This window comes from Ciconia boyciana, chromosome 2 (genome assembly GCF_034638445.1).
Source record: "Ciconia boyciana chromosome 2, ASM3463844v1, whole genome shotgun sequence".
NCBI classification, from domain to species: domain Eukaryota; kingdom Metazoa; phylum Chordata; class Aves; order Ciconiiformes; family Ciconiidae; genus Ciconia; species Ciconia boyciana.
In genome coordinates, this window is record NC_132935.1 from 2,618,936 (window position 1) to 2,643,535 (window position 24,600).

Below are 24,600 nucleotides of genomic sequence, written 5' to 3' on the forward strand. Positions count from 1 at the left end.
TGTCTCCTTCACAGACCCTACCCTACCACCAGCAACAAGGAGAGATGAAGGTCTAGTATCAACAAAGTGACTTATGTACCAACAGAGCTATGGCTGGGCACCTTTCCAACTCAGGTGAAAGAGCGAAGCTCCTGACCCTAGTGTCCTAACTGAAATATATCCCACTGAAGACCGTGGTTTTGAGATCAGAAGGTAAATAATGCAAACACTGTAAAGGAAAGGCATTTAGCTCCTGACGGACTGCTAGCACCCCTGTTCCTTCCAAACCTTCTACCAGCTTTGTATTTGCATGCCATGTGGATCAGCCCTGAATTTGCTAAAGGGGAAACTAAAATTTCCATTCTCCATAGTTTTGGGCATGTTGCGACCCTGACACACACCCTCCCTAGTAAAAAGAGAAACAACTAAGCAATAGCAACCAAATCCCGCCCACCAGTACTGCCTGCTGTAAATCAGGAGAGCTTAGCTGACTCCACTGGAGTCATGCAGAATAGCAGAGAGCAGAGCTGAGTCCGAGTAATCTGTGATCTGGCAAGCAATTTGTTTCCAAACAGCAAGTACCAGACAGAGGATCTTTTTCCCTAAGGAGGTAAAACAGTCAGACATCTTTTCAAGAAGTACAAACTGCCAAGAGATGAAATGGTGACAAATTTGATCCTGGAACCCTGAGAAAATTAATAAAGGTTAATGAAGCTTCAGTGTGGTGGCAGGAGTCTTTATTGCCATCCAAAAAGGGAAAGCAGAGGAGGGAGAGGAATGATTCAGAGAGTCCCTGCCAGGAGCCAGACTTTATATTCAGCAGTTTGGTTCATGAAAGAGGCCCATCTAGTTTGTGAAATTATTTCCCATTACTGTTGCCTCAAAGCAGGACTTAAGGAACCTAGGAACTGGCCACGCCGACTCCTCCAAACCTTCCCAGCACTGACTGGTTGCAAGCTGCTGTCTGGAGGGGATGGGACTGGGCAGTCACGTGCCTGGCATCATCAGGGGAAAGGCACTGACAGCTGGACATCAGGACTACAAACATCCTGATATTTGCATACAACTTATTTTTGTCTGGCTCTTTACTGGAATAGAAAGGGACCAAATCCTATGTTTTTAATAGCTACAAAGTCATGGGGCTTTCCTGTGTGAGATTCAATTTAAAAAAAATGCCAGCCTCTAACTAGCTTTCCAATATCCAGTGTTTTGAGTTTGCTTAGGAGGCAAGTTAAATTAGTCCCATATTTGGGACACATCACAAACCCTGCTCCATTCCCACCACCCATTGCTGGCTATACCCACGCACTTTCATCTGCTCTGATTTAAATCCTCTTCATGAAATCATACAAACCACAAGAACACACAAAATCTCCATCTGCAGTAAATCCCGTAGGCTTCCCAGAGACTTGTTTAGGCTGGGAGGAGAAACAGGGGATGGGCAACAAGGGGTAGATGTGGAGCTTGGATGGCTTTGTCAGCTGCCCAGAACAAGGAAAGTGACAAGGAAAGCTTGGGATTGAATACCCCAGAAACAGCCAGTGGGCATGGGTGGATGGATGGACAGAGAGATAGGAGGCAGGACAGAAGGAAGGAACAATAAAAAGTAAAACAAAAGTTTTAAGTGCAACCCTGGCACCCTGGACCTCCTCTCACTGTTATTTGGGTCCCAATTTACTGACATCTTCTAATGACTGATCCTAGTCTTGAAGGAGCTGCATGATTTCCTTTGCTCCCTGACGGATATAACAAGCTTGCGCTGTTATTGCTCATCCTAATTAAAGGCAATCAGGTCTAGTAGCTGAATGTGTGACCCTTCCAGCTTGCCCCAAGCCTCCCCTGGCAAACACTGCCTCCAGACCCATGGTAGGGTCGCTCTGCTGCAGCAGGCAGGCTGCCTCCCCTTTGGAAAAGGTGTTGCAGAGAAGCAGGTCTGTCTCCATTTAACACGGAACATGGCTTAGATTTAACCTGGACAGTTGCCTTGAATATATGCAAAAATCAGCCATGGTTCTGAACAAAGCAGGAAGAAGCCAGGTCCCTTATGCACAAGGCAAAGTTGGTGCAATTGATGCTTTGCTGTGGGTTTTATGCACCTGAAGTTTATGGGGTGGAGGCCATGAAATAAAGGCAGTGGGGAACTGGTCGGATTTCAGCAGCCTGCTTCCCACGACGAGGTCAGTGGAGATGAGTAATGCCAGGATCAAAGGAAGACCTAGACTTGATTTACATCCTAGCTATATAAATGTCGTGAGGATGGCACGTCGTTGAAATACCCAGCACCTTGGAGAAGCTAGCAAGAGGGCTAGAGGAATAATTCCCTTGGAGGGAACACAGAGATGTTTCATTTGCAAGCGAAGGCAAGCACGTGAGATTTTGGAAGAATATAGCTCAAATGTGGATGGGGAGGATGATCTTGCAATGCTGGCAGTAGTGGGAAGAGGAAGCAGGTGACCAACACTTCTAATGAGAACATGTAGTGTGTCAGACAGCACCTTGCAACACAACCAAGGGAAAAAAGATTGAATGCAGAGACTTTGCAGTGTTTTGGGCCAAGGTTTTAACATCCAAGCATGTCTCACCAGAGCTACACACTCTTCCCTCTATACTCGTCCCCCAAAGAGGAGAGGCAAAGAAAATAGCAGGATCATGAAAATTTTTCAGGCAAGCTGGGGTGGTGGGAACGAAAGGATGGACGAGAGCAAAGAGTGGAAAGGCATCATTAAAAAACCCCATGAAATGGGGTAAATGTATCTCATTGCAGTAAAACTGAAGGAGAAGGTGTTGCCTATGGACTTTCTGGGGCATCTAGCAGCTGCTAAAGGAGTAAAACTGAGAAGGGCAGACTCACTAACAAACCCTAAAAACTAAGATCTCAGCGGTTGTAGAAGAAAGTCATTTTGGAGGCCACTGAATATATGGCAATTGCACCAGCTAAGGAAATGGCCTAAGGCATTTTGGTTTGAACATCTGAGACTTGTGAAAATGTCACTGGGTGAGATGCGTGACTCCTAGATACAAAATGTCTGAACCATTATTAAAAGGGAAGACAGGGTGAAGTCTCTGCAAGCAGCAGCAGGTACCTATAGGACAAGGTGCTTTTCCAGCCTGCAATGAATTCTAGCCTGGTCTGCGGGGAATGAAGATGCTCTTACACATGCACAGGATATTTCAGCTTGGTGGTTGCACCAAGAAGGCTATTTTTAATGAAAATCAGGGGCGGCAGAGAATGAGACTGAGGCTCCGTCTTTTGAATGTCATGTGGAACATGCGTTTCTTCACACCATTAACAGTTACACAGCTGAAGGGCTAGATCCTGAACCTGCTTGATACTGGAAATCCAGCATGGACTGCACTGGTGTCACGCTTCTGCACCTGATGGCAGGATGCGGCCACCCCTTTCCCAGCCTAGGGCAGATGTATCTGCCCAATCTGCATATTCATAAGTGTCAGAGATGGTTTTGCATTGCCTCTGCCAGATGGGATGGCAGGATTTCAGCTGGCTCCTCTGCCAATTTTCATTCCCCAGGAATAAATGCAGGCTGCCTACATCTCTGATTGTTCTTGCATTTCTCCGGCACTGCCGAGTTCCAGTGCCAGGGTCAGGCCTGTGACATCCCTCCTCTGGTTTGGATGTTGTCCTGCCACGCTGCCCATCCAGCCTCCCTACCAGGACGCTCAGCATGCCAGGTTGTAAGCAGCCACAGCTTTTAGCACCATGCAGCCAAGAGGGCCTACCACAGCACAGCGGGTGTCCCCTTCTATCCAAAGAGGGTGGACCTGGAAAGCTCCTCTGCAAGCACTTACCACCACACTTGGGTTGGCTTTTTTTCCTCCCTCTATAAAACAGCAGCTCCTGGCCAAATCCAACAGATGGAGGAAATCTCCCCTGTCTGTGCCAGAGAGGAGGATATCACCGGGTCCTTTGCCTCTAGCAAGGAAAAATCAGACTTACAACAAACACTGAATGTTGTCCTTCAGATTATGTCTCTTGAGCTGAACAGCTGCCATGAAAAAAGGCTCTGCCTAAGCCAAGCTGCTGTTACCAGACAAAGTTTCCTTTCCAGTTTGGGATGAGCCTTCATTACAGTTTTTCTTCTCTGTTTTGCGGCTTTGGGTTTTGCCCATGGAGATAACTTGCCCGGAGATAACTTGCCATTGGGCTTGGGTACGTATCCCTGGGGAAATTTAGCCAGATGAAGATCATCAAGCAAGAGACTCCATTACATGAAACAGCAGAGATGGTGGCCCAAGCAAGTGGAAAAACATAAAGCCCACATACAAGTGGAACCTGTGGAGTCATTCAGCTGTCCCTGTGCAGTTTCAAACAATACTATGGCCTCCAGACAATGTGTTCAGACTCAGCTCTGGGAACCACGTGGCTACACCTATATGTTGGTGACCATGCTACCAGAAGTCACACCTTTTGGAAAGGCTGAAAACCACCATTACCACTGCTGCATACTGGGACCTGCTGAAGGTCCACCTGGGGCAGCTCTGGAAGAGGAAGGATGGCATGACCTGGAGAAGGTCCACCTGGGGAGGAGCTGCATGAAAAGAAAAATTAGATCCCTCTAGCACATTTGCCATGGCCAGGCAAAATAAAACAATCAATGAAACCCTCACAGATCCTCTGCAAAAGTTCACCTCAGCAGCTCCAGAGAGCTTAGTGGCAGCACCCAAAGTTCTTCCCACTGAGAACCTGCCCCAGATGTGGTATCAGACTAAGACCTCTACCTGCTGCTGGACGTCCAAATAAACAGCTAAAACACTCTTACTAATCACCCATCAGCTTATTAGCCACTTTGGCAGAAGCAAGGAAGGAGAAGCTAAAGAAAAGAGACGGGTTTACCCTTGTTTTGAAGGTGGTGGTGATTTCTGTGTTATTCTAACCTAACCTTCTTGGCCAACATCTGATTTTACTTTTCAGTGATGGTATTAGTTTCCTTGGACAAGTTTCAATTTACCCCCACAACAAAGAGCAAAATATCAGAGCACTCATCCCTGTTTTGTTTTGTTGTTTTATCAGGATTATAGATGGCCCTTTGGTCAAGGAAAAGAGTATTTTTTCCTGTTTGTTTTCTACTAGAAAACTAAGGTGTCAGCTATTCCACAATACCTGGAGAGCTAGTCAGGTATTATTACAAGCTACTGAAATGCTGCACAATTCAGCATAAAGGTGTTCTTCTGTCCAATTCTTCTTTTCTTCTTTTTCTTTTCTTTTTTTTTAATTTAAAAAAAATAATTTGAATTTATTTAACTGCAATGTATAATGAACACTTAGGAAAATAACAGTTCAAGTGGAAGAATGAACATCCTACTCATGCCTAACAAATCTATGAGCAAAAGTCAATATGAGAATAACAGTGACACATTTAAAACAGGATTTCTGTTCTACTTTTAAATCCTCTCAGGTTTTGGTATAGATCACAGTAAAGGAAAGGATATATGCAAAAAAATTAAAAGCCCTTCTTGGGTCAAAAGTGCACCTTTCTTGGGCATGGCTGCAAAGGCAACAAGGGACAGATTCACTGAAGAGCGAGTTCAGAGCCAAATGCACAGCTTTGGTAGATATGAAGAGATACAGGTTTATCTTGAGGTAGAACACAGACCTCAAGATGTGCATGGGCAAGCCTTCTTGAAAGATTAATTCTTCACATCTTCCCTCAAATGCTTTCCAGCTTGCCAGTGTGAAAGCATCACAACGGGGCTCAGCAGTTTGTCTGCAAAGAGGCCCTTGGGAAAATTAATCAGAATTAACTTATTTATTTCAAAGGGATAAATCAATTTGTGCTGCCCCACTCTGTGGGCATACTCTCTTTCCAAACTAGGGCCTTCCATTTAGCTCAAGATCCTTTCTTCCCAAATAAGCTCAGCTGAACTAACCGGACTGCAATTTGGAGCAGGAGTTGACTGGGTATGTAATGGAAAGAGGACAGGAAGACAAGTGAAATAATTTATTGAATCATAGCCCCCCCAGGGTACAATCAGTTTTTTCTGCACTTAGGATCAGCTTTGCTGAATGTTGTGTTCTGGAAAAGACGAGCGAGTGAATAGTGAGTAAATAGCGATTCATCCTTCACTGCTGTGCTCCCCACGATGAGCGGAGCTGGAAACCCAGCCCAGACTTCCAGGCTCCATGATTGCCCACCATCCCACTTCATCCCTCCTTGCCACAGCAACCTCAGGAGATCTATCATGAAGAAGAGCAAAGTTTTGCCCCTGGGGCAGATCAAGGGAAGATGTTATGCCCCTTGCTCAGTGCTGGTCAGGTTGGACCTGGAAAACAGTGTTCAGCCCACCCCCCCCACCCAGTTCAAGAGGGATGTGAAGGAATTAGACAGGTCCCATGGAGGGCTTTGAAGTTGGTTAGGGATGAGGTCGGATATCCTGCAAAGAGTCTGGGGAGCCAGGTCCTCGCCTTGTTTGTCCAGCACAGAAGGGGCACTCTAAGGAGGCTTTTTTGCCTGTTGCCCCATGAGCCTCCATGTTCAAAGAATGCCCACATCTGCAAAGCCCCCTCTACCCACCCACAATGCCATCTCCACCTTCTTCTCCTTCACGGCATTGACCACCAAGACTGACGTGGCCCTTTCTCCAGCTCCATTCAGCCACACTCAAGTCCCACAGCTGGACTTCTTTTCAGGTCCAGCTTCCAGTCCTTGTACTCTTACCCTCACTGCCTCAAGCCACAGCTATGCTATGACTACAAAGTCACCAGCGAGCGTGGGGAACATAGATTAAACATCCCTAGTGTGGGCGAACCTCAGAGGGAAATTAGCAACTGTGAGTCAAGGAGATGAAATTCAATATACTAGAAGGTTTCATTAAAAAAAAAAAAAAAAAAAGCTAATCGCAACAGGATTTAAATTTATGGAAGTGGTAAAAAATGCATGAAATCATTTTAGCCCTTATTAGAGGAATATATTTATGTCCCTCTATTTGAACTTCCCCTTTATCGGGAGATACTTCCGTGCCTTTGAAGACAGTTGAACTTTCCCTAGTTATTTGACTAGTCAGAGGAGCTATTCAAACATTCTCTACTATGAATATGAAATAAAAAGAAGGGAATAATTATAATCAGCCATTCACTTGCATTTGCTGGGCTGAGCTGCTTCTGCTGTTGTTTTTTCCTCTTCATTCCCCTCTCAACTCAGCTAATGCAAAACAAGAACTGGGGATGAAAGTGGTGGAGGTTCACCAGCTCAACCCATTGATAACTGACTGCTGACTGGTGTTGACAATCTGTTCCCTGCTCTCTAGAGAAGACGACATGGAAAGAGGCTGCATTACAGGAGGAGAGCAGAGCATCTGCAGAAGACTTTGCCTTGCTCAAGCCCTGTGTTTTGTCTGTCTAATGGCCAGATCTTTCTCCACAACTTAGCACTGTAGGCTTCATTTTACAAAAGAAAGGGACAGCAACACTGCTCTTGACTGGGAAGATGAACTAAGCCAGAAAGAAGCAAGATTAGCATCTCCCTTAGCTGCATGCTTTATTTATTTGGGAGAGAGTCTCCAACTGTCAAAGAAATGCCTTTAAGGATGTATATTTTGCCATCCGTGGCAGATTTATCACCAGCATATGAATACCTGATGTAAGCCTGCATATAGGTTCCTATAGATTAACTCCTATCCTTTGGTGTAAAGGTCTGGATCTGCAGGTGTCTGTGTCGGAAGATGTGTGTCAGCACGTGCGCATGTGCATGCGTGACCGCGAGACAGGCAGGGAAGGGCAGGGCCATGCACAGCCGAAGTTGCATGCTCTTCTGGGCTTGCCGCTCTGACACGGCCCTTCGGCAGTTTTGTTGTGCCTCTAGAGCATCCTTCATTATTTATGGCAATGAGGCCAAGCTCCTCCTGGGAAGAGCGACCCACTCGCGCGCGTGCAAGGGAACATGCCTCCACTTACTATTGCATGCCTTCCTATTGCACAGCCGTCCTTCCTCCAGGACTCCCTCGCAGACAAGACCTTCATTGGGAAGGGGCTTGCAGGTGCGCATGCGGGTCTGCAGGCCTCCCCCGCAGTCCTTGGTGCAGTCGCCCCAAGCCGACCATGGGTTCCAACCACCTGGGCAAAATCCAGAAAAACCCTGTCAGCTTCAGTGACAGCCCAGCACCCAGGAAGCCAAGGCAACACTAGCCTGGCAGACCCTACAATTTACCCGCTGCCAAGCCCCAAAACTGGGATGTCTTTGAATGTGGTAGGACTAGACACCACAAGGTAGCCCAGAAAGTCAAGAGATAGGAGGAGAAGGGAGAAGCATTGCCTTTTTATTGATTTGTCTTCAACTATTCCCTATCTCTAAACAGGAACTTTGCTTTCCTGGAAACCCTGCCCCATTGCTAACTAGTCCAGCTCTTCCTGTTCTTGCTGCAGCAAAGAGGTCCCCTCCTCTGAGAAGACCCTCTGCCCATCTTGTGGCCTGTTGGCTTGTAACCCCAGAAGGCACTTGCAAAAAACACTTCAAGATACACATCCAACATCGGTGAGGTTGTCTCTCCTCCCTCTTCCCCCACGCAAACACACGTCCCTATGTGCAGACAGCACAAGGGAGCTGGCAGGGGGTAAGGGTCCTACCACCCTTTCCCCCCAAAAAGGACACTCCTTTTCCCCACACTGCAGATACCACCAGCCACAGAGAGGAACCGGTCTCAAGGACAGCTTTAGTAGGGAAATGATATTCCCCTCCAACACCCTTGCAGCACCCACAGGGAGCAATCTGTAAGAACCATAAGATGAAGGTGCTTTTTTGGCTTTCCTTCCCAGCCATGCTCAGCGCTGGTGTCAGCAACATGCAGCTTTCTGCCTTATACCGCCAGCTACAGCCCTGTAAGCTGATGGAGCCAGCAAGCCCTAGCTGCAAGGATGATCCTGCCACTTGCAGAATGGAAATGTTGTGCCTCTTCAGCCTTCTCCACCCTGCGTCTTTCCAGCTTGCTGCCAAGAACAACTGGCCCTGGTGGGATGTCCGTAAAGGTTGGTGGCAGGATGGACCATGAAGACTGCCTGAATCTGGCTTGCCTCCCACAGTCCAAAGCCTTACATCAGGCTGCCTGTGGGGAGCCTAGCAAGGCTGGGTTTTGTGTTGTAAAAAGACAGCAGGGGATTCTCCAGGCCCTTCAAGTGACGGATAAGCTGTCATATTCCTCAGTGGTCCTCATCATATCCCTCAGTTCACTCCTCATCGGCCATATGCAGCAAGCTAAAATCTGCTCTGTAATAGGCCTCTGCTTCTAACAGCTGGTGACTGCTTCCACTCCATCATTTGCCCACCTCATGGGGAGGAGCAGAGGTGGCCCTTCATCCCAGAAGTGGCCACTCTCAGATGGCTGCTTTTCCTGCTGTGCATTCTCTCATTACCCACAGCTACCCTTGGAGATGCTTCAGGTCCAAGAAATTCAGCTATGTGTCATGCTCAGGCACAGATAAAGATAATGAGCTAAAGATGTAGTTTTTTGAAGAGAGGAAACACTGGGAGAAAGAAAAATGCTGCTTTTTAAATAAAATAAAAATGAAATTAAGCCCCTTTTCTTTTTCTCACCAACAATCAGAGATTTGAGAGATGCAAATGATCCATTTCAGCTGACCCAGCCTCCCAGTTTCACTATTTATGAGGCAATAGAGATCACAGCTGTCCTCTGAGCTGTGGGCTCTGCCACTCCCTACACACCCTAGGCAGGACACCAGCCCTACCTAGAAAAACGAGGGTCCTCAACAGCCCAGCTAGGTGCCAGATCAGAATATAGGGATGTTACCAGCACCCCCTTGCACAGGGATGGGCAGATACTCATCCATTCACAGCATAAAGCTGTGAGTTCATACTCTACTACCACCAGCCTAGCTGTGCTCTAACTTTTGCTCCCAAGACAGAGTGAAAATAAACACATGCTCAGCAACATTCACACTGCTGAATGCAATGGAAGCTGCTTAGATACTTAATAATGAGAATAACATGGGAAAACAGAGCAGGATGGAAATGCAGGCTAGTGAACCTTCCAGCAAGATGCTCAGAGATCCTGGCAGCAGTGTGGAGGATGGAGTTGTTATTGCCAAACAATAAATATTTGACCTTGAAGAAGACTGTCTTTCCCTTGAAAGTCACTTTCTCTGCTGGTTCCTTTTCTAAACAGCATGGGGAAACAGGCTTTTCTCTCCCATTTCCTGATGAGAGACAGATTGTGTTTCAGTTACAAGAGAGGCCGTTGGCATAATGGCAGGTATCCTGATGCCTTGCTTGAGCTGATTGATAGGATATCTGTAACCAGACACATTTAGGAGCTAATCAACTCTTTGCTTCCCCTTTTAAGGATATCTTTCTTTACTCTCACTCCCTTGCAGATTAGGAGTGGGGCTGGGGAAGGGAGAAAGCAGCTCCACACAAGCCTTGGCTAGGCTTGTGATTTATTTACTTGGGATGCTTTTTGAGTGAAAATGCATAATTGCTCCAGTGTCTTTAAAAGTTATTTTATATTGTGTTTGTAAGCAAAATACTGACTGGTTACCCAGACTGATTGCCTGTCATGGTGTCCCCAGTTTGATGATGGGTTATTCAAACAGGTCTGCATTTCAGAATATAACCTATTATGATATTAACCCCCTAAAAATATATAGAAATAGATGCTGCCTGGTCTCACTACAGGAAAGAGTGGGGGATAGTGTAGGTTCCAATCTTTGACTTCTTCTTACTCTGCTTATCCTCAGCAATGGGAGAACCAGTCAAAATAAGATAAAAACCATCATAATCTCAAACCCTTGACTGGAATGAGATCTCTTTATGAGGTTGAGCACAGATAACTTCCTTCCTCTCCTTATTCCTCAGTTTCCATCCCATTTGTGAGTACTAAAGAGAAGCTAGAGAAGTACCAGAGCACTTATTAAATCAACACAGGCATTTACAGCCAAGACAAAGGTATTCCCCACTTTATGGAGTAGTCCTTTTTTATCATCAGGTTGTCTCATAGTCCTGGCAAATGAAATACTGCATGTTATTTATCCTGTTTATTGGCTGTCAGATAAACCTTTTGAAATCTCCCTTCTTTTCCTGGGTCTAGTCATTCACTGTTTCAAGTGATTTGTCTTTTTTAGTGGTGCTGTAAACAAGCAGTTAAGGGCCTTTTATATGAAGTTATACCCATCCCATCTTTGAGGGGGAAAAAAATGCTGTGCCATGAGTAAAACATTTGGCTCTTCTGCCTACTACTTGAAAGCATCTGGCTGGTGGAAAGTGGTGGCTGGATAACAACGTGAATGAGCTACCATGGCTGCGGAGCAGCTGAGCTGTGGCAACACACAGATGCTTTTAGCCTGGTGCAGGTGCTGCAGAAAAGACACGAGTGGGATTTGTCATGCAGTGGCTGCACACATGCCCCATTACTCAGTTCATCAGGAATGACTTGTTGAGCTGCAACAACCCTCATGGACTCCCCATCTTCTAGGAAACACTCATTCCCACCTGACTGCTGCACAATTCCCTGCTCTGCCCCTTCTTACATTTCAAGCATGGGATTGGAGGAGACCTTTCTGATGCTGGGAAGTCAGTAACCCATACAAAACACAATGCAGAATCCCACTGAAGTTAATGGGACACTTTGCAGAGAGTGCCTTTTTGCCCCTGGAGTTGTGTTTCATCAGCTCTCAATAAACTGCTGCACCCCTGTGATTAATGCGGATTGAGTTGCCATCTGTCCTTAATCCAGGAATAACGAGTCTGCTGCAACTGCTTTATGGAGGATTTTGCTTTTCAAAGGCACACTGACTCCTGTGAAGGTCTGTGGCTGGGATGGAGTTAATTTTCTTCATAGTAGCCAGTATGGGGCTATGTTTTGGATTTGTGCTGAAAACAGTGTTGATCACACAGGGATGTTTTCATTATTGCTGAGCAGTGCTTACACAGGGTCAAGGCCTTTTCTGCTTCTCACACTGCCCCACCAGTGAGTAGGCTGGAGGTGCACATGGAGTTGGGAGGGGAAGCAGCTGGGACAGCTGACCCCAACTGACCAAAGGGATCATCCATACCATATGACATCATGCTTAGCATATAAAGCTGGGGGAAGAAGGAAGGGGAGATGTTCATAGTGATGGAGTTTGTCTTTCCAAGTAACCGTTGCCTGTGATGGAGCCCTGCTTTCCTGGAGATGGCTGAACAGCTGCCTGCTGAAGGGAAGCAGCAAATTAATTCCTTGTTTTGCTTTGCTTGCATGTGCAGCTTTTGCTTTACCTATTGAACTGTCTCTATCTCAGCCCACGAGTTTTCTCACTTTTACTCTTCCGATTCTCTTCCCCATCCCACTGCAGGGGGAGTGAGCAAGCGGCTGTGAGGTGCTTAGTTGCCAGCTGGGATTAAACTACGACAAGGTCACATAACCAACTCGTTCCCACTTAGCAAAGTTTTGCTCAGCTACAGCCTTGCAGAACTGCAGACCTTTCTCACTTTGCTCTTTATTCCCTTTAACTGGAGTAGCTGTGGCTCATGCCTCCAGCTCCAGAGGTTCCCATCACAACCAGCAGCTATCACATAGCAAGGTTTAGCTTGTATTTTTTATTTTTTGAGAGCAGTCCTAGCTCCCAGCATGAGTTTGCAAAGGCAGCTGTTGCACATGAGGCTGCTGCTTATGGGACCGTTTTGAGTGCCATGGAGACTGTCATTTAGGGAAGTCTTTAATCCAGTTTCTAAAGGGCTTTTTGATGCTCCTCAGTCAGTTCTTATCATGATCACGTACTAAAACAAATTACTTTTCATGCTAGGCTGACCTAGTGCATTCTAATTTTCCACACTTAAATGGAGAAACTTTCAAGATGGTCAGAATCAACTGGCAAGCTCATATTTGGCATTTCTTGTTCTGAATCTTAAGCAGAGATGCCAAAAGAATAGGTCTTTCCTACTACAAATTAACTGAGAGAGCTCCACTTAGATGCCTCGTCCAAACACCCTTGATCTTTGGGAAGATTTGCATCCCGATCCAGAGTTTATCTTTGCAGCTGACAGCTGCGATGTGTCTCAGATGCCAGTCAGTCAATCATGCTTTTTAATTTAACAGCAATGCCTTAAATTAGATGACAGAGACAACAGCAAAAACTAAGGAATCAACACAAAACAATCAATACAGCACAGCAAAAGGGTCTTTGCTGACACACTACATCCATCTCTGATTTTGATTTTTTGGATTTAGCCTCCCACTGACCCCAGCTGCAGACACTTCTTGTTGGCAGCTCTCTCAAACTCGGCAGGGCAGGACATCTTGTGTCTGAAAAACATGTCGAGACTATATAAAGCCACCACAGTTCTGTGTGCTACCACTGGAAATATTTGTAGTGGACCTTATATCACAGTATCTGAGGGTCTGAGAATCATCAGTGGTTCGCAAATGAGTGAAAAAAAATGTTATTTCTTATGCAAATAGGGGGAAGGATGCTGAAAGGAGATTAAGAGTGAGATTGTCTTATACCATCTGAAAGATAAAATTCTTATACAATGGGGAAAGCGGGAGAGCTGCTCCACAGGGTTTTATCACTCTCCTTTCTTACTATGCTGGGAAAGAGCAAGTCCAGAAGGGGCTATTTTGAAGACAGCCTTCTATTACATAAAACAGTGATCTTTCCCTGGAGAACCATGCATTCAGTTTGCTACTTCTGTGAAAAAAGGAAAAAAATCTTTCAGGAAGATGGCCCCTTCTCATGCCCCATGTGATGAAAGCCTATGGCAGCACAAGTGAGTTGCTCCAGTGGTTCATTCTCTGCCCTTTCAAAAATAGATCCCATGTAACACTTTGCTGTTTTGCAGATTGTGCACACTAATATCAAAACTAACCCCCCAAGTTCCCTAAAAAGCAAAATCATTAATTCCAGCTCTCTTCTACAACCTTCGTCTTTCAGATGCCAAAGCTTTTGATGAACAGTGTATGAACATGATACCCCCATGATTGACCTAGTGAGAAACAAAATGAAAAGGCTGGGGCTAAGTACCCTCTTCTGCCCACTGTCCATACTGTGTGTCATGAGCTCTGTTAGGTTATCTGGCTAATGACAAATTTAATTAAACACAAAAACCCAGAGGTAATCAAAGAAACATGACAGGCAGAGGCATCTTGGTAACCTACTGAGTGAAAATGGACCACACACAAGGAGTACCCTCTAAAGAGACAGATCAGTCCCTGGTGTGAAACCCACTATTGTGAGTCATCGTGAAAGACACCCTTGGGAATGCCATGCAAACCAAGAGGGTCCCTTGCCTAAAGGACTATAGGACTTATTGTCCTATAGAGAAAAGAGAATTTTGGGGATGAGAGTTTGGGGATTGCACAAAACTTTTTATTGGATTCTTAAGGGTGGGGGGAAGGGAAGGCTGATCAGTGTACAAACCGTTAGCAAACTTCAAGCTAGACTAGCCAGCAAGTAGGATAAGGAAGGCCCAAGACAGGGCCATCTATCTATGCAGCCAAGATCATCCTTTCTGTGTTGTGTGTGTTTACCTCTGACAAACTCTATATTAACAACAGCCATAACCATACACTAGGACTGTCCTCCATGGAAAGGAGGTGAGTGCAGGTGGGAAAATGATGAAGATGCAATAAAAGTTCATGAGTGACCAGGGCAAGGTAACTAGGGAACCGTTGTTCATTGTCTTTTCCAATATTGGAATTGAGGGGTGTCGAATCTAGCAGGAGACAGGTGCAAAACCAATGAAGGACATAATTCACAGACACAGAGCACTGTCAAACTGTGCAATGCTTGTTACAGCATGAAAAGGTACCAAAGTGTCTATGAATACAAAAAGTAGCTAGGGAAATGCATGAAAGAGAAACCCACCAAATGCTATTAGATATGAAAACAACAGCTCTTGCTCAGAAAGTCTCTGGGCTGCAAGTTGCTGAAGGCTGGAAGGATGCTGTATGCTTGCCTTGTTCTGCTATTTTCCCTTGGTAGCCACTGCTAATGAGAGGATATTGGGGCAAAAGACCCCTGAGCTGGCCAACAAGATGGTTTCTGGTGCTTTCCCACTTGCTTGGCCTCTTCCTACCTTAACTTTATTACTATCACTCTCTTTCACAGAGATGTGCTCAGAGCACAGACAGCTCAAGGTCAAGCCAGTATTCCCCACCACTATTCAAAAAGCTGCTCAGATGATTCACTTCTGGGTACCCAAATAAGTGATGTGATTTTTTCAAAGCTGCTGAGTGGCCAAAGCTGTCATTGATTTCTGCAACATTCACAAGTCCCTGCAAATGAAGGTAATGAGGCCCAATTTGGACAAACATTTAGGACCAGCTTCAATCTCCTCCTGCTCTGCAAATCACTTAAGGAGGATGGAAATGAGGCCACAGTGCTCAGCTTTCAAGGAAACCCAGCATAAAGCTGTGCTTATTACATGAATTCCTGCAAATGAAACACTAGGGATAAAGAGAGATTATTTATGTGGAAATAGTGGGGGAGGTGGGCAGGGAAATGAGAAAGGGAATGTTTAGTCTGGAGCAGGAGATCAAATAAGACCGTGGAAAAATCTTCCCCTAAGAAAGCCATAGAGGCCTAATCACTTAACGTATTTCAAAGCAGAGCAGGCAAAATATCAGAGAACAGACTTGTGAAGAAAAATCCAGCATACACCACTGGGGAGGAATTAAATGCTTTCCCTCCCTGAACCTCTCTGATACTGTATAAATCACATCAGAGCTGAGTTCACACACTATTTTCTTCTTCAAGTTATCGCAGACCTCAGTGCAAAGCACAGAGGGGACATATTAGCATAGACACATGCATGCCTCTGTACAGTGATAAATATATGAACACATTAAAATCTAACTGTGTAGCCCAAGTTGATTGAAATCTTTCCTGATATGAGTGTCACTGTCTATTTTCATAAAAGCTTGTTCAAAAAGGAAATCAAAGAAGAGCATTTGTGAAATTTCCTTTCATGTTCCATCTGTCCTGGCTTGAAGGGCCTCAGTTTTGCCAAAGGTGTTTTCACCTTTGAAAAGGTATAAAGCACTTGCAGAACACTGCATAAACCCATAAATGCAGTGACATGTTGTAACACCCAGAGCTTTGCAAGCCCCCTGCAATATGAGCTTGTTTCCTGAACAGCATTTCCAGCTGAAGGATTTCTATGGTCCCCAAGACCGCAGTTTCTCAATCCTCCACGAGCTAAGACATATTTCTCTTCACAAGAGCCCTGCAAGGCAGGGCTGTGCTGTTATTGCCTCTGCAAGATGAACTGGGGAGGGGCTGAAAAGCTAAAAGACTTGCCCGCAGTATCACAGGGCACCTGCTGTACAGCACAGACAGAAGTTAAATTTTCCTAAGGTAAGCATCTTACAGGAGGACATACAGTAAATCAGCCAGGAAGACAACCCAGGAGTCAGGTATCCCCTGCTCAGAGCAGTTTTGCCAAGGAGACGCCGCTCAGCAGACACTATTCGTGGCTCACAGCACTCCTGGCTCCACTAACTGCTCCCAAGACAGAACCAGAAACGCAAACTCCAGCGCAATGCTGAGGCAGCCGCCTTGGCAGTTATTACACCAAATATTTAATGACATTTTGATACGCACAGCCAAACCCTCTTCACACAGAGATGTCAGTAATAAGGATTTTGCCTGGAAGGGGAATGGAGGCGGTTGAAAACCACATGAAAGCGCTCGGTGTGTGTGCACCTCTGAGGAAGGCTGGCGAACAAGCAAGTTGTCAGCAGGCATTTCTCCCTTCGGTGTCCTCTCCTTCGCAGAGCTGTCGGTTACACTCATCCTGCAGTGGGAAGATGCTAATCCTGAGTGCCTTGCTGGGCAGAGGCTGCCTTTACCAGCTCATCCTTTGACATGTCGTTAGTGTTTTTCATTGCAGAAGGAAGCAGGCTTTAGGCTTGTCTCTGTGTGTAGTTTCTGTCTCTGTCTCTTATTAAGTCCCTTTGTTAAGAGGGGGACAGACAGAATGGTTGGGTCACGTGCCACTTGGGCAAGGTGAGTGAAAAAATCTGGGGGAGTTAAAAGGTGATGTCTGTCTAAGGGGTTAGGACGTAGCACAGAGAGGAGCTTATCTGCAAGCCAAAGTTCGGGGTCAAGAAGGACTGCATGCCCAGGGAGCTCAGGAGGTCACTTTGCTAGGAAAAGATACCCAGCAGTGTCCAAAGACAGTTAATACAGCCCTTGGGAGAGATGCTGTCTGAACTGGATTGCTTGGGAACAGAAATTGCATTGTACCGGTGAGCATCTGAGATCCTTTATTGGGTTGACTGCTCCAACTGGCATCAGGAATGACGTTATGGATTAATGCCTGGAACCAGTCTGAGCATGGTAGGATCCAGTCCTACCTTGACAATGATGGGAGGAAATAGCGTAGAGCTATGTCTGCACTTGAAGTGTTCAGAGTAAAGTGACAGGGTTACTGCACCAGGGCAGGTCATGAAGATGAGGAACGAATCTGCCTGCCTTTTTCCCTCCTCTGCCAGACCCTATGCTCCCAAGGGAGCAAAACAAAACTGCAAAATAGGCAGTGAGATGTAGCACCTTCCTCTTTTTCAGGGATTTGGGGTCTTTGATTGGACCATGGTGAGAAGGGGAGGAAGCTTTCCAGTCCAAACCCCACCATGTTGGGAAGGGATTTCCCTCCTGGATGTGCTGTTCCCAAAGGTGCTAAAAACAAAAGGAAATCTTCAAAGGCATTCATTACCTGTAGGATGGAAAAGATCTGATTAAGTTGAAACCCTGAAATTTTTACTGTATGCTGCCTTGGCCTGGGCAGAGTTTGCCCTGACTTTGTACATGATTGGTAAACATTAGCAGTAATAAAGGATGTGCACACAATTTAGAGGCACGGTGTAGCATACAGGACCAAATCTTTCCCTGTATGCAATCATGAACCACAGAGAAATGTAGGCTTTCACCTCCACATAGGTCTCTGAAAGCTGAGTTACGCTATGAGCCTCTGAAACTACTACCCCATTGCTACTCATTTTCCACAAAACGTGTCTCTCTCTTCTCTGGGATACCAATTACAGTGGGCCATCTGGTAGGAGATCAGGTCCTTGGTGTCACAAATCTTGAAGTTAGACATGAAGTCTTTCATTCATTGGTCTTTGCGGGGTGTCTTTGATTTATTTGATGCAGTATTACCATTGCTTGCTCTCAGTCTGTGCTCTCTGACCATTAATTCAGCACTATTGGTTGCTCAAATCAATTCGGGCATTTTGGAAATGGAATAACTTTTTGAATCTGCCAGTGTTTAAGGTAGGAAACAGAGATCTGAGATATGAGCAGATCCACCTTGGGAATCGTGGCTGCATATGAGTGAAGGGGATTTATTATATAGCAAACACCTGCAGTCAGTGACAATGGTTTCATCAGTGCATCCCATGGGCAACTGGGACCACCATGTACAGTCCAAGAAGAAGGCAGAGATATGTTCAAACCATGGGAGGCACCCAAATGTACATTGCTTCATGATAGTTTAAGGAGCCAGCAGCAGCAATTTTGCATCTGGGATAATGACCATGTGGTATCCAGAATGCCTTAGCATCAAGGGCAAGAAATCAATATCATCAACCTTGATCAACATTATAATTAAGAGGTTAATATTGATCTTTTGACATTGATGCTAGGGTGTGGTAGGTGTGTTGGGTCATTAGCATCGTTGCTGGCAATCTGAAGTTGGGGCACTATAAAACAGACTGCAGGCACAGCAATTAACTCACAGATCCCTTAGAGACACTGGATTATGATGATTAAAGCAATCCTCAGCCTGATTCATAAACAACTGTTCCTAAAGTCATCACCTTTTCTATCAATGGTGAGAGGGGATTACTCACACATGCCTGTTATGTCCCTTCAAAGTCCCAGGGTGACACAAGGAAATGCAACTCCATCTGGTCCTGCAGGCAGCAGACTTGTGGTCTTATACTGTGTTTTTATCCTGAAAACTAAATAGGAGTTGAGCTCCTGTTCTTCATAATGGATTGATGCAGAATGGCCTGTGTGGCCATGTTACCGGTGAGGTCTCCCTCTGATTTCTCCTGTTATGACCACTAAAAGAAAGCCTTTTCCCTAATGAATGTCTGAAGCATCTTCATGAGCATTTTCTAACCCCGAGTGTGCTGAGCCAGACCCTGATACCCATAATCTTCAGCTAACAAAGATCAAGGTCTGTCTTGCTTAAAACCGTTCTTCCCTACGGACAAATCTGACATGAAATTCCCTTGGTCTGAGGTCCTGCTTAAGAAAAGAATGGCACAGTATTGAGAGATTATATCAGCACAGATGATGAGGAGATGCCATGAAGGCTCAGCATTTACCCAGGCATTTGTAAATGACTTTTTCTGTTATTCATATTTGTCATTTATATTCCAGCAGTGTTAAGAGGCCTCGAGTAAGATGAGAGCCGTCCTGGGATTGGCACTCTACGAGCAAAACAGTCACAGACAGTCCTTGATCCTAAGAGCCTGCACTAGGCAGTGCCTAAATACTGCTGTGATTGGTACTACAGAGCGAGAGAGGTGAATGTGCATGGAGAGGGAAGAGGAGAAGAGTGGCTATATTACCAGGTATACAGAGATTCAGACTACTTTGCAAATTATTGACTGTACTTAAATGTTAATCATCGTGTGCATTAGCTATTTTTTCTATGAGAAAATGCAGACAAACATCCCTGAGCTATAAGATTGTCTGCACAAATGGGTGGATTCTGAACAGACCAAGGATGTTCTTTTCCTCCCAGCATATTCCCGCAAACTGAGTGGAAATTAATCCATACAAGAACAGAGGATAGAGACTGACAGCAGAAGATTTCTCTGCATCCTTTTTTTCCTTTTGTCACTATTGATGCTTATAGGATTCAGGAGTGGTTGGGTTTTCATTGATTGCCGGGACTATTCAGGGTGGAGAGCCAATACACCAGGCGATTCATTTTCCTCTAACACTCCATGAAGCTAGAAACATGGGTAAATCCCATCTGGATAACCACATGAATACAACCCCAGGAGTTCAGCCCTGCTCTCCATTCCTCTCTCCATGACTCGTATCTGAAACCATCAGATACACATGGCACATGGCACCTGTTCCACAGGGCACAAAAGAATCATGGTGGTCAACTCCAAGTGAGAGCTGCAGCCCCTGCAGCCCCCAGACCAATACTTGTTTGACTCTGGCCTCTCTTAATATGGTTTAGTCCCATCATTTCTCTCTCTGCAGCTGTCCACACCGCCTGTCTGATAAATACAATCCAACACCTCCTCTAGAAATACTAACTGCTTGTCCAGCAATTCTCACTTTGCACAAAGCAAACAACAGCTAAAAATGATATCTACTAATTACAAGTGACTGCTGTCTGGGGAGTTGTGTCATATTTTATTTTTCTCTGTGGTCATCTGGGATGGTCTGTGATGGCCAAAAGCAGAAAGCTGGGTGAAGGACAGATCTGCACTGCGTGGCTTCAGAAGGTTCCCAAATGTCTCAGGCTGGATACATCTTTTTTAAGCACATCAGTATAAGCCAAGAGCAACATCTACTGGTCGAGCTGTTTAGTAAGATGCAATGTAGATCTGGCACAACCCATGGATTTTACAGACCACAACACATCTGTGAGGTATTTTTAGTTAGTACCCAAACACAAGGGTTAGCACCAGCACTTCACAGCTGTGGAAGTTGTCATGAAAGCAAATATCTGAATCCTGTACACCTGGACCTAGCTCATATCCATGCTTAATCTGAAATTTGCTGTTCAAGCCCACTGTGTCCTGGGTAGTGCATCCTGGTAGACAGTGAGTACCTGTGCATCTCAGTGTCTTCACAACATAGTCCTTCTTGCATTTCCCATAAAGTGTTCCTGGGCTGAAGCAGTCTGAAGGTCAGTAGCAGTCCATCTATTGCCACTAAAGCTGCAAGAAACTTACAGTGGGCGGTCTAACTTTAGACATTGAAAATAAAGGGTCCAAATCTAGAGGCTAGGCCTGTTGGTGTGTCTGCTGGTGTGTGGGGCGAGAGCCAACAGCATGCGTTGTGTGTGTTTCAAAGTGGGGGCTCAGCATAACAAATGCTTAGGAAAGATAGGAGGAAGGGGCTTCACCTTCCAAAAGAGTCTCTCCAGGTGTGTTAAATTCAGCATTGTTATCAGCCCCTGTTCTCCCTCACCCTCAGCCTCTCCCTTGACAATTCTTCTCAAAAGGGAGTGTGGGAATTTCTGGGAATGAGAGAGAGAAATCCATGAAGCTACACCCCAAAAATGGAAGCAAAAAAGACCGTGAGTTCATCTTGTTCGGAAGACTGAGTCTAGAACTCATTAATAACAGGCATAACTCATGCCTTCATCTCTGCGGCCTGGAGAACGGGGCCATTTGGGCATTGATGGGTGAACAGAACTCTAAGGAAATCCAAATAAATTACACATAAAATACAACTTCCTACCCTCAAGAGAGCCATTTCACCCTGCAGAGCAAGATTTAAAGGGAAGTAAGAGTGAAGCAACTTGATCTATATTCTGAGCTCCCTGCAAGATCACATACAATCCTCCAAAACATTGCCAGAGTGGGCAGCATCTCAGCTAGTTTTAGAGGTCTATGGTACAGATGCGTGTATCGGAGCCCTGCATAATTAAAGGAGGGAAATAAGCACTTTTAGAATGTAGGTTATCTATTTCACCGTCTTGCTTTATAGTGAGATGAATCTCACCCCAGAAATGCCCATTTCTCTCTGTGATTGTAGGAGACCAGATGACCTCCTTAGACATTGAGGATGTCATTTGGTCAGAAGAATCTTTCTCTCATAGCATAAGGAACTGAGAGACGGCAGAGAACCGTAAGTCATTGAAATGAGCAGGAATCACAAGTCAAAACTGGATAAAATAAGAAGGACCAAGCCTGCCTACTGCAGGCAGGTGGTCAACTTGCTCTATATAGGTGTCTTGCCTGCTGACTCACAGACACATCCAACTGTCCATTTGGGACAGTCTCCTTTCAGGACAATCCAGGAGTTCCTTGCAGACAAGATTGAAACCAGGACATCTCAGGTCTGCAGGGAGCTGTGCCCTTTGAAGGGGTAGAGACCAGCAGCATCACAGGACCATAACCCTGGTAACTCAGTATTTCTGATCAGGCTTGCTAGAAGTCTGGTAGATGATCTCAGAAGAGTCATTTTCCCTCTGTCCCTGTTCCCTAAGATAGTGAGGGTCTCTGATCATGATGGAGAATATGAAGACACAGGAGGATGCTGAAACTTGGGAGCAAAGGCAAATTTTGCTATTTTTGACCGTGATATATAGACAAAGATCCCTGCTGGAAGCAGTCCTGTGTATATTTTACTGAGCCTGGTGCAACCCAAACCCCATCAGACCCCTCAGTTCCAAGCGTCTGCCAGAAAGGGACCATAACCAAACCCACCTCCTTGAACAGGCATGGTACCTGTCAACATAAGCAGGTAAGACAGAGAGGCAGGTTCATCTTCTGCTTTATTCTGTTCCATAGATGATGGCACAGCTAAGTCCTTGGTAGGCCCTTTAGGCTCCTAGCACCTCATAGGGAGGACAGGCAATTTCTCACAGGGAAATGCATCACCCAGCTCCTCCAAACTGCCTCCAGGACCAGCACAGAGAAATGGTGGTAAGTATCCAAGGCCAACGAGAGTGGAACAGGACCACGAAGATGGATCTTACCTCTTCCTGACAATGCCTGGCCTTATCCAATGCTTTGTGGGTGCTACAGTGATTTCTACCTGGTTTCACACTCAAGTTAATAGGCATGGCTTCAGTGCAGCACCCTTGGGAAAACAAGGAAAGGCCACAGACAGTTTGAGTCTTCCTTCTCTTTCTGCCAGACTGTAATCTCCTGGTTACAGCAAATAACACATGAAAGGCTTTAAGGGAAAGTGTCTCCTTGTGCATGGAAAGAAGAAATCCCCCTTATGTCTAATGAAAAAGATTACTCTCGGCTCCAGAACCACTGGTGTCTAGTTTCAGCCCCATATTTCCCAGCTGGCCCCTATTTCTAGATAATAGGTTGAATCAAAATGCTGTATCTAAGCAGATGGGATGGTTGAGGTTTTCTGATCTCTGGCTGAGCAGGCACACGAGGATGCACGCAGGTAATGTGTGAACAGAGGCCAAATAAAGAACAGAACATAAACTCAAGACAGGAGGGGCACTAAACTAAAGGAAAAGGTTGAGCTCTTGTGTCTCCTTGAATAATGCAAAGAGCAAAATATTCTGTTACCAGCCTAGGGAGCAGACAATTAAAACACTACTTGAAGCAAATGTCTCCTGACTCTGGCTCAGAATTTCAATTAGTCTGCAAAGTCTTATTGCACTTAAGTGCAGGTTAGTGACATTTCAGGAAAGAGAGATTGATTGGGAGCTGGGTTACAGCTCAGCCAGTGGGGATCATATCTAGGGGCCTGTCCTTAAAAACAATGTGTGATCTCCACATGGCATTTTCCTTGTTTAGCTCTTTTATGTTTCCTATGAGAATGAATAATCCCAGTAGCCAGAGCTGTGTCCCCTCCTTTCAAACACTGCCTTATTTTCTTTCTCGTTTTCCTCTAATCTTTTCTTCCTTCCTATTGCCTTTTTCAATGTTCTTTAAGCATCCTTAGGTGTCCAAACAGTATTTCCTGTGGCTTTTCTGTTCCTCCTAAAGATGTTAACATTTTCTTGTCTCAAGAATTAGGCTCTGACTTCCAGGAAACTATGTTCATACTAGTTTACCAGCTTTGCAGAACCAGAGAAATCAGGATAGCACCTGCTATTTTTTGTCCCTGATGGGCAGTGACTTCTGTATTGCTGAATTTGGCAGAGCGGGCAAAGAAGAGGGGGGACATACTGCAGCAGTATCGCGGCATTGCCTGACAAATTACACCTGCAGGTACAAACAATCTCTCTCCATCTATACTGGCTGCAAAGCAAAGTGGGAAAATACCCTCAACCAGATTAAAAAAAAAAAAAAAATATTGGAAGACACCAAGTGTGCACCAGGGAAAGCCCAGTAGCTGGTAAGCCCAGGCAGGACCAACCAGCAGGTCCTTTTGCGTAGAAGACCCCTGCTGTGGTTAGATGTGTCTAAGATAACTACACTTTTTGGGAGAGGTGCATGAGATAGGAGACAAACAGGGCAATGGTTAACAAGCACACAGATACAACAGATTTTCCTGCCATAAGTAAGTCAGCATGGGAGATGGGATTTTTTCCATAAAGCAGCCCAAAAGTCATCTCCATGCCCCAACCAGGCCTGCTTTTGTCTCCATTTCTCATGCATCTATACACAACTGCACATACCATTAAAAATATCACCCAAAATGAAACCTTCCCAGAACAAAACACTCTGATCTAGCACTTAAACTCCAGCATAACCAAAAACTCTACCAGGGACACACTGGAAGAGATAGGGAGCAATACAAATAATCAGATAGAATAAAGTTTTCTGTCACAAAAAGCTGTAGGTAAATGAGCCTCCTTACACTGACAGTAAGACAGACGGACAAGCCAAATGTGCCTTGTGCTGTTAGCTGGTGGTGACTTTATTTTTAATCACCATCAATGGATTTTTTTCTGCGGAAATCTGTTGAATTGGTTTTTGGACCCATGGACACTTCGGTGCTGGCAGTGTCCTGCAGCGAGGGGTTTCACAGATTCATGATGCACTGCCTTGGCATGGTAG

The 24,600-nt window shown here is 45.3% G+C and overlaps 1 protein-coding gene across 1 annotated transcript in view; it reads right to left on the bottom strand.

Annotated features, from left to right (window-relative positions):
- The window catches only part of ADGRB1 (adhesion G protein-coupled receptor B1), a 278,797-nt gene that overhangs the window by 150,614 nt on the left and 103,583 nt on the right, over positions 1-24,600 (bottom strand). Inside the window, exon 3 of the mRNA XM_072851811.1 lies at positions 7,889-8,047. Within this exon, the coding sequence (XP_072707912.1) occupies positions 7,889-8,047 (159 nt within the window). The remainder of the gene's footprint in view (positions 1-7,888; positions 8,048-24,600) is intronic.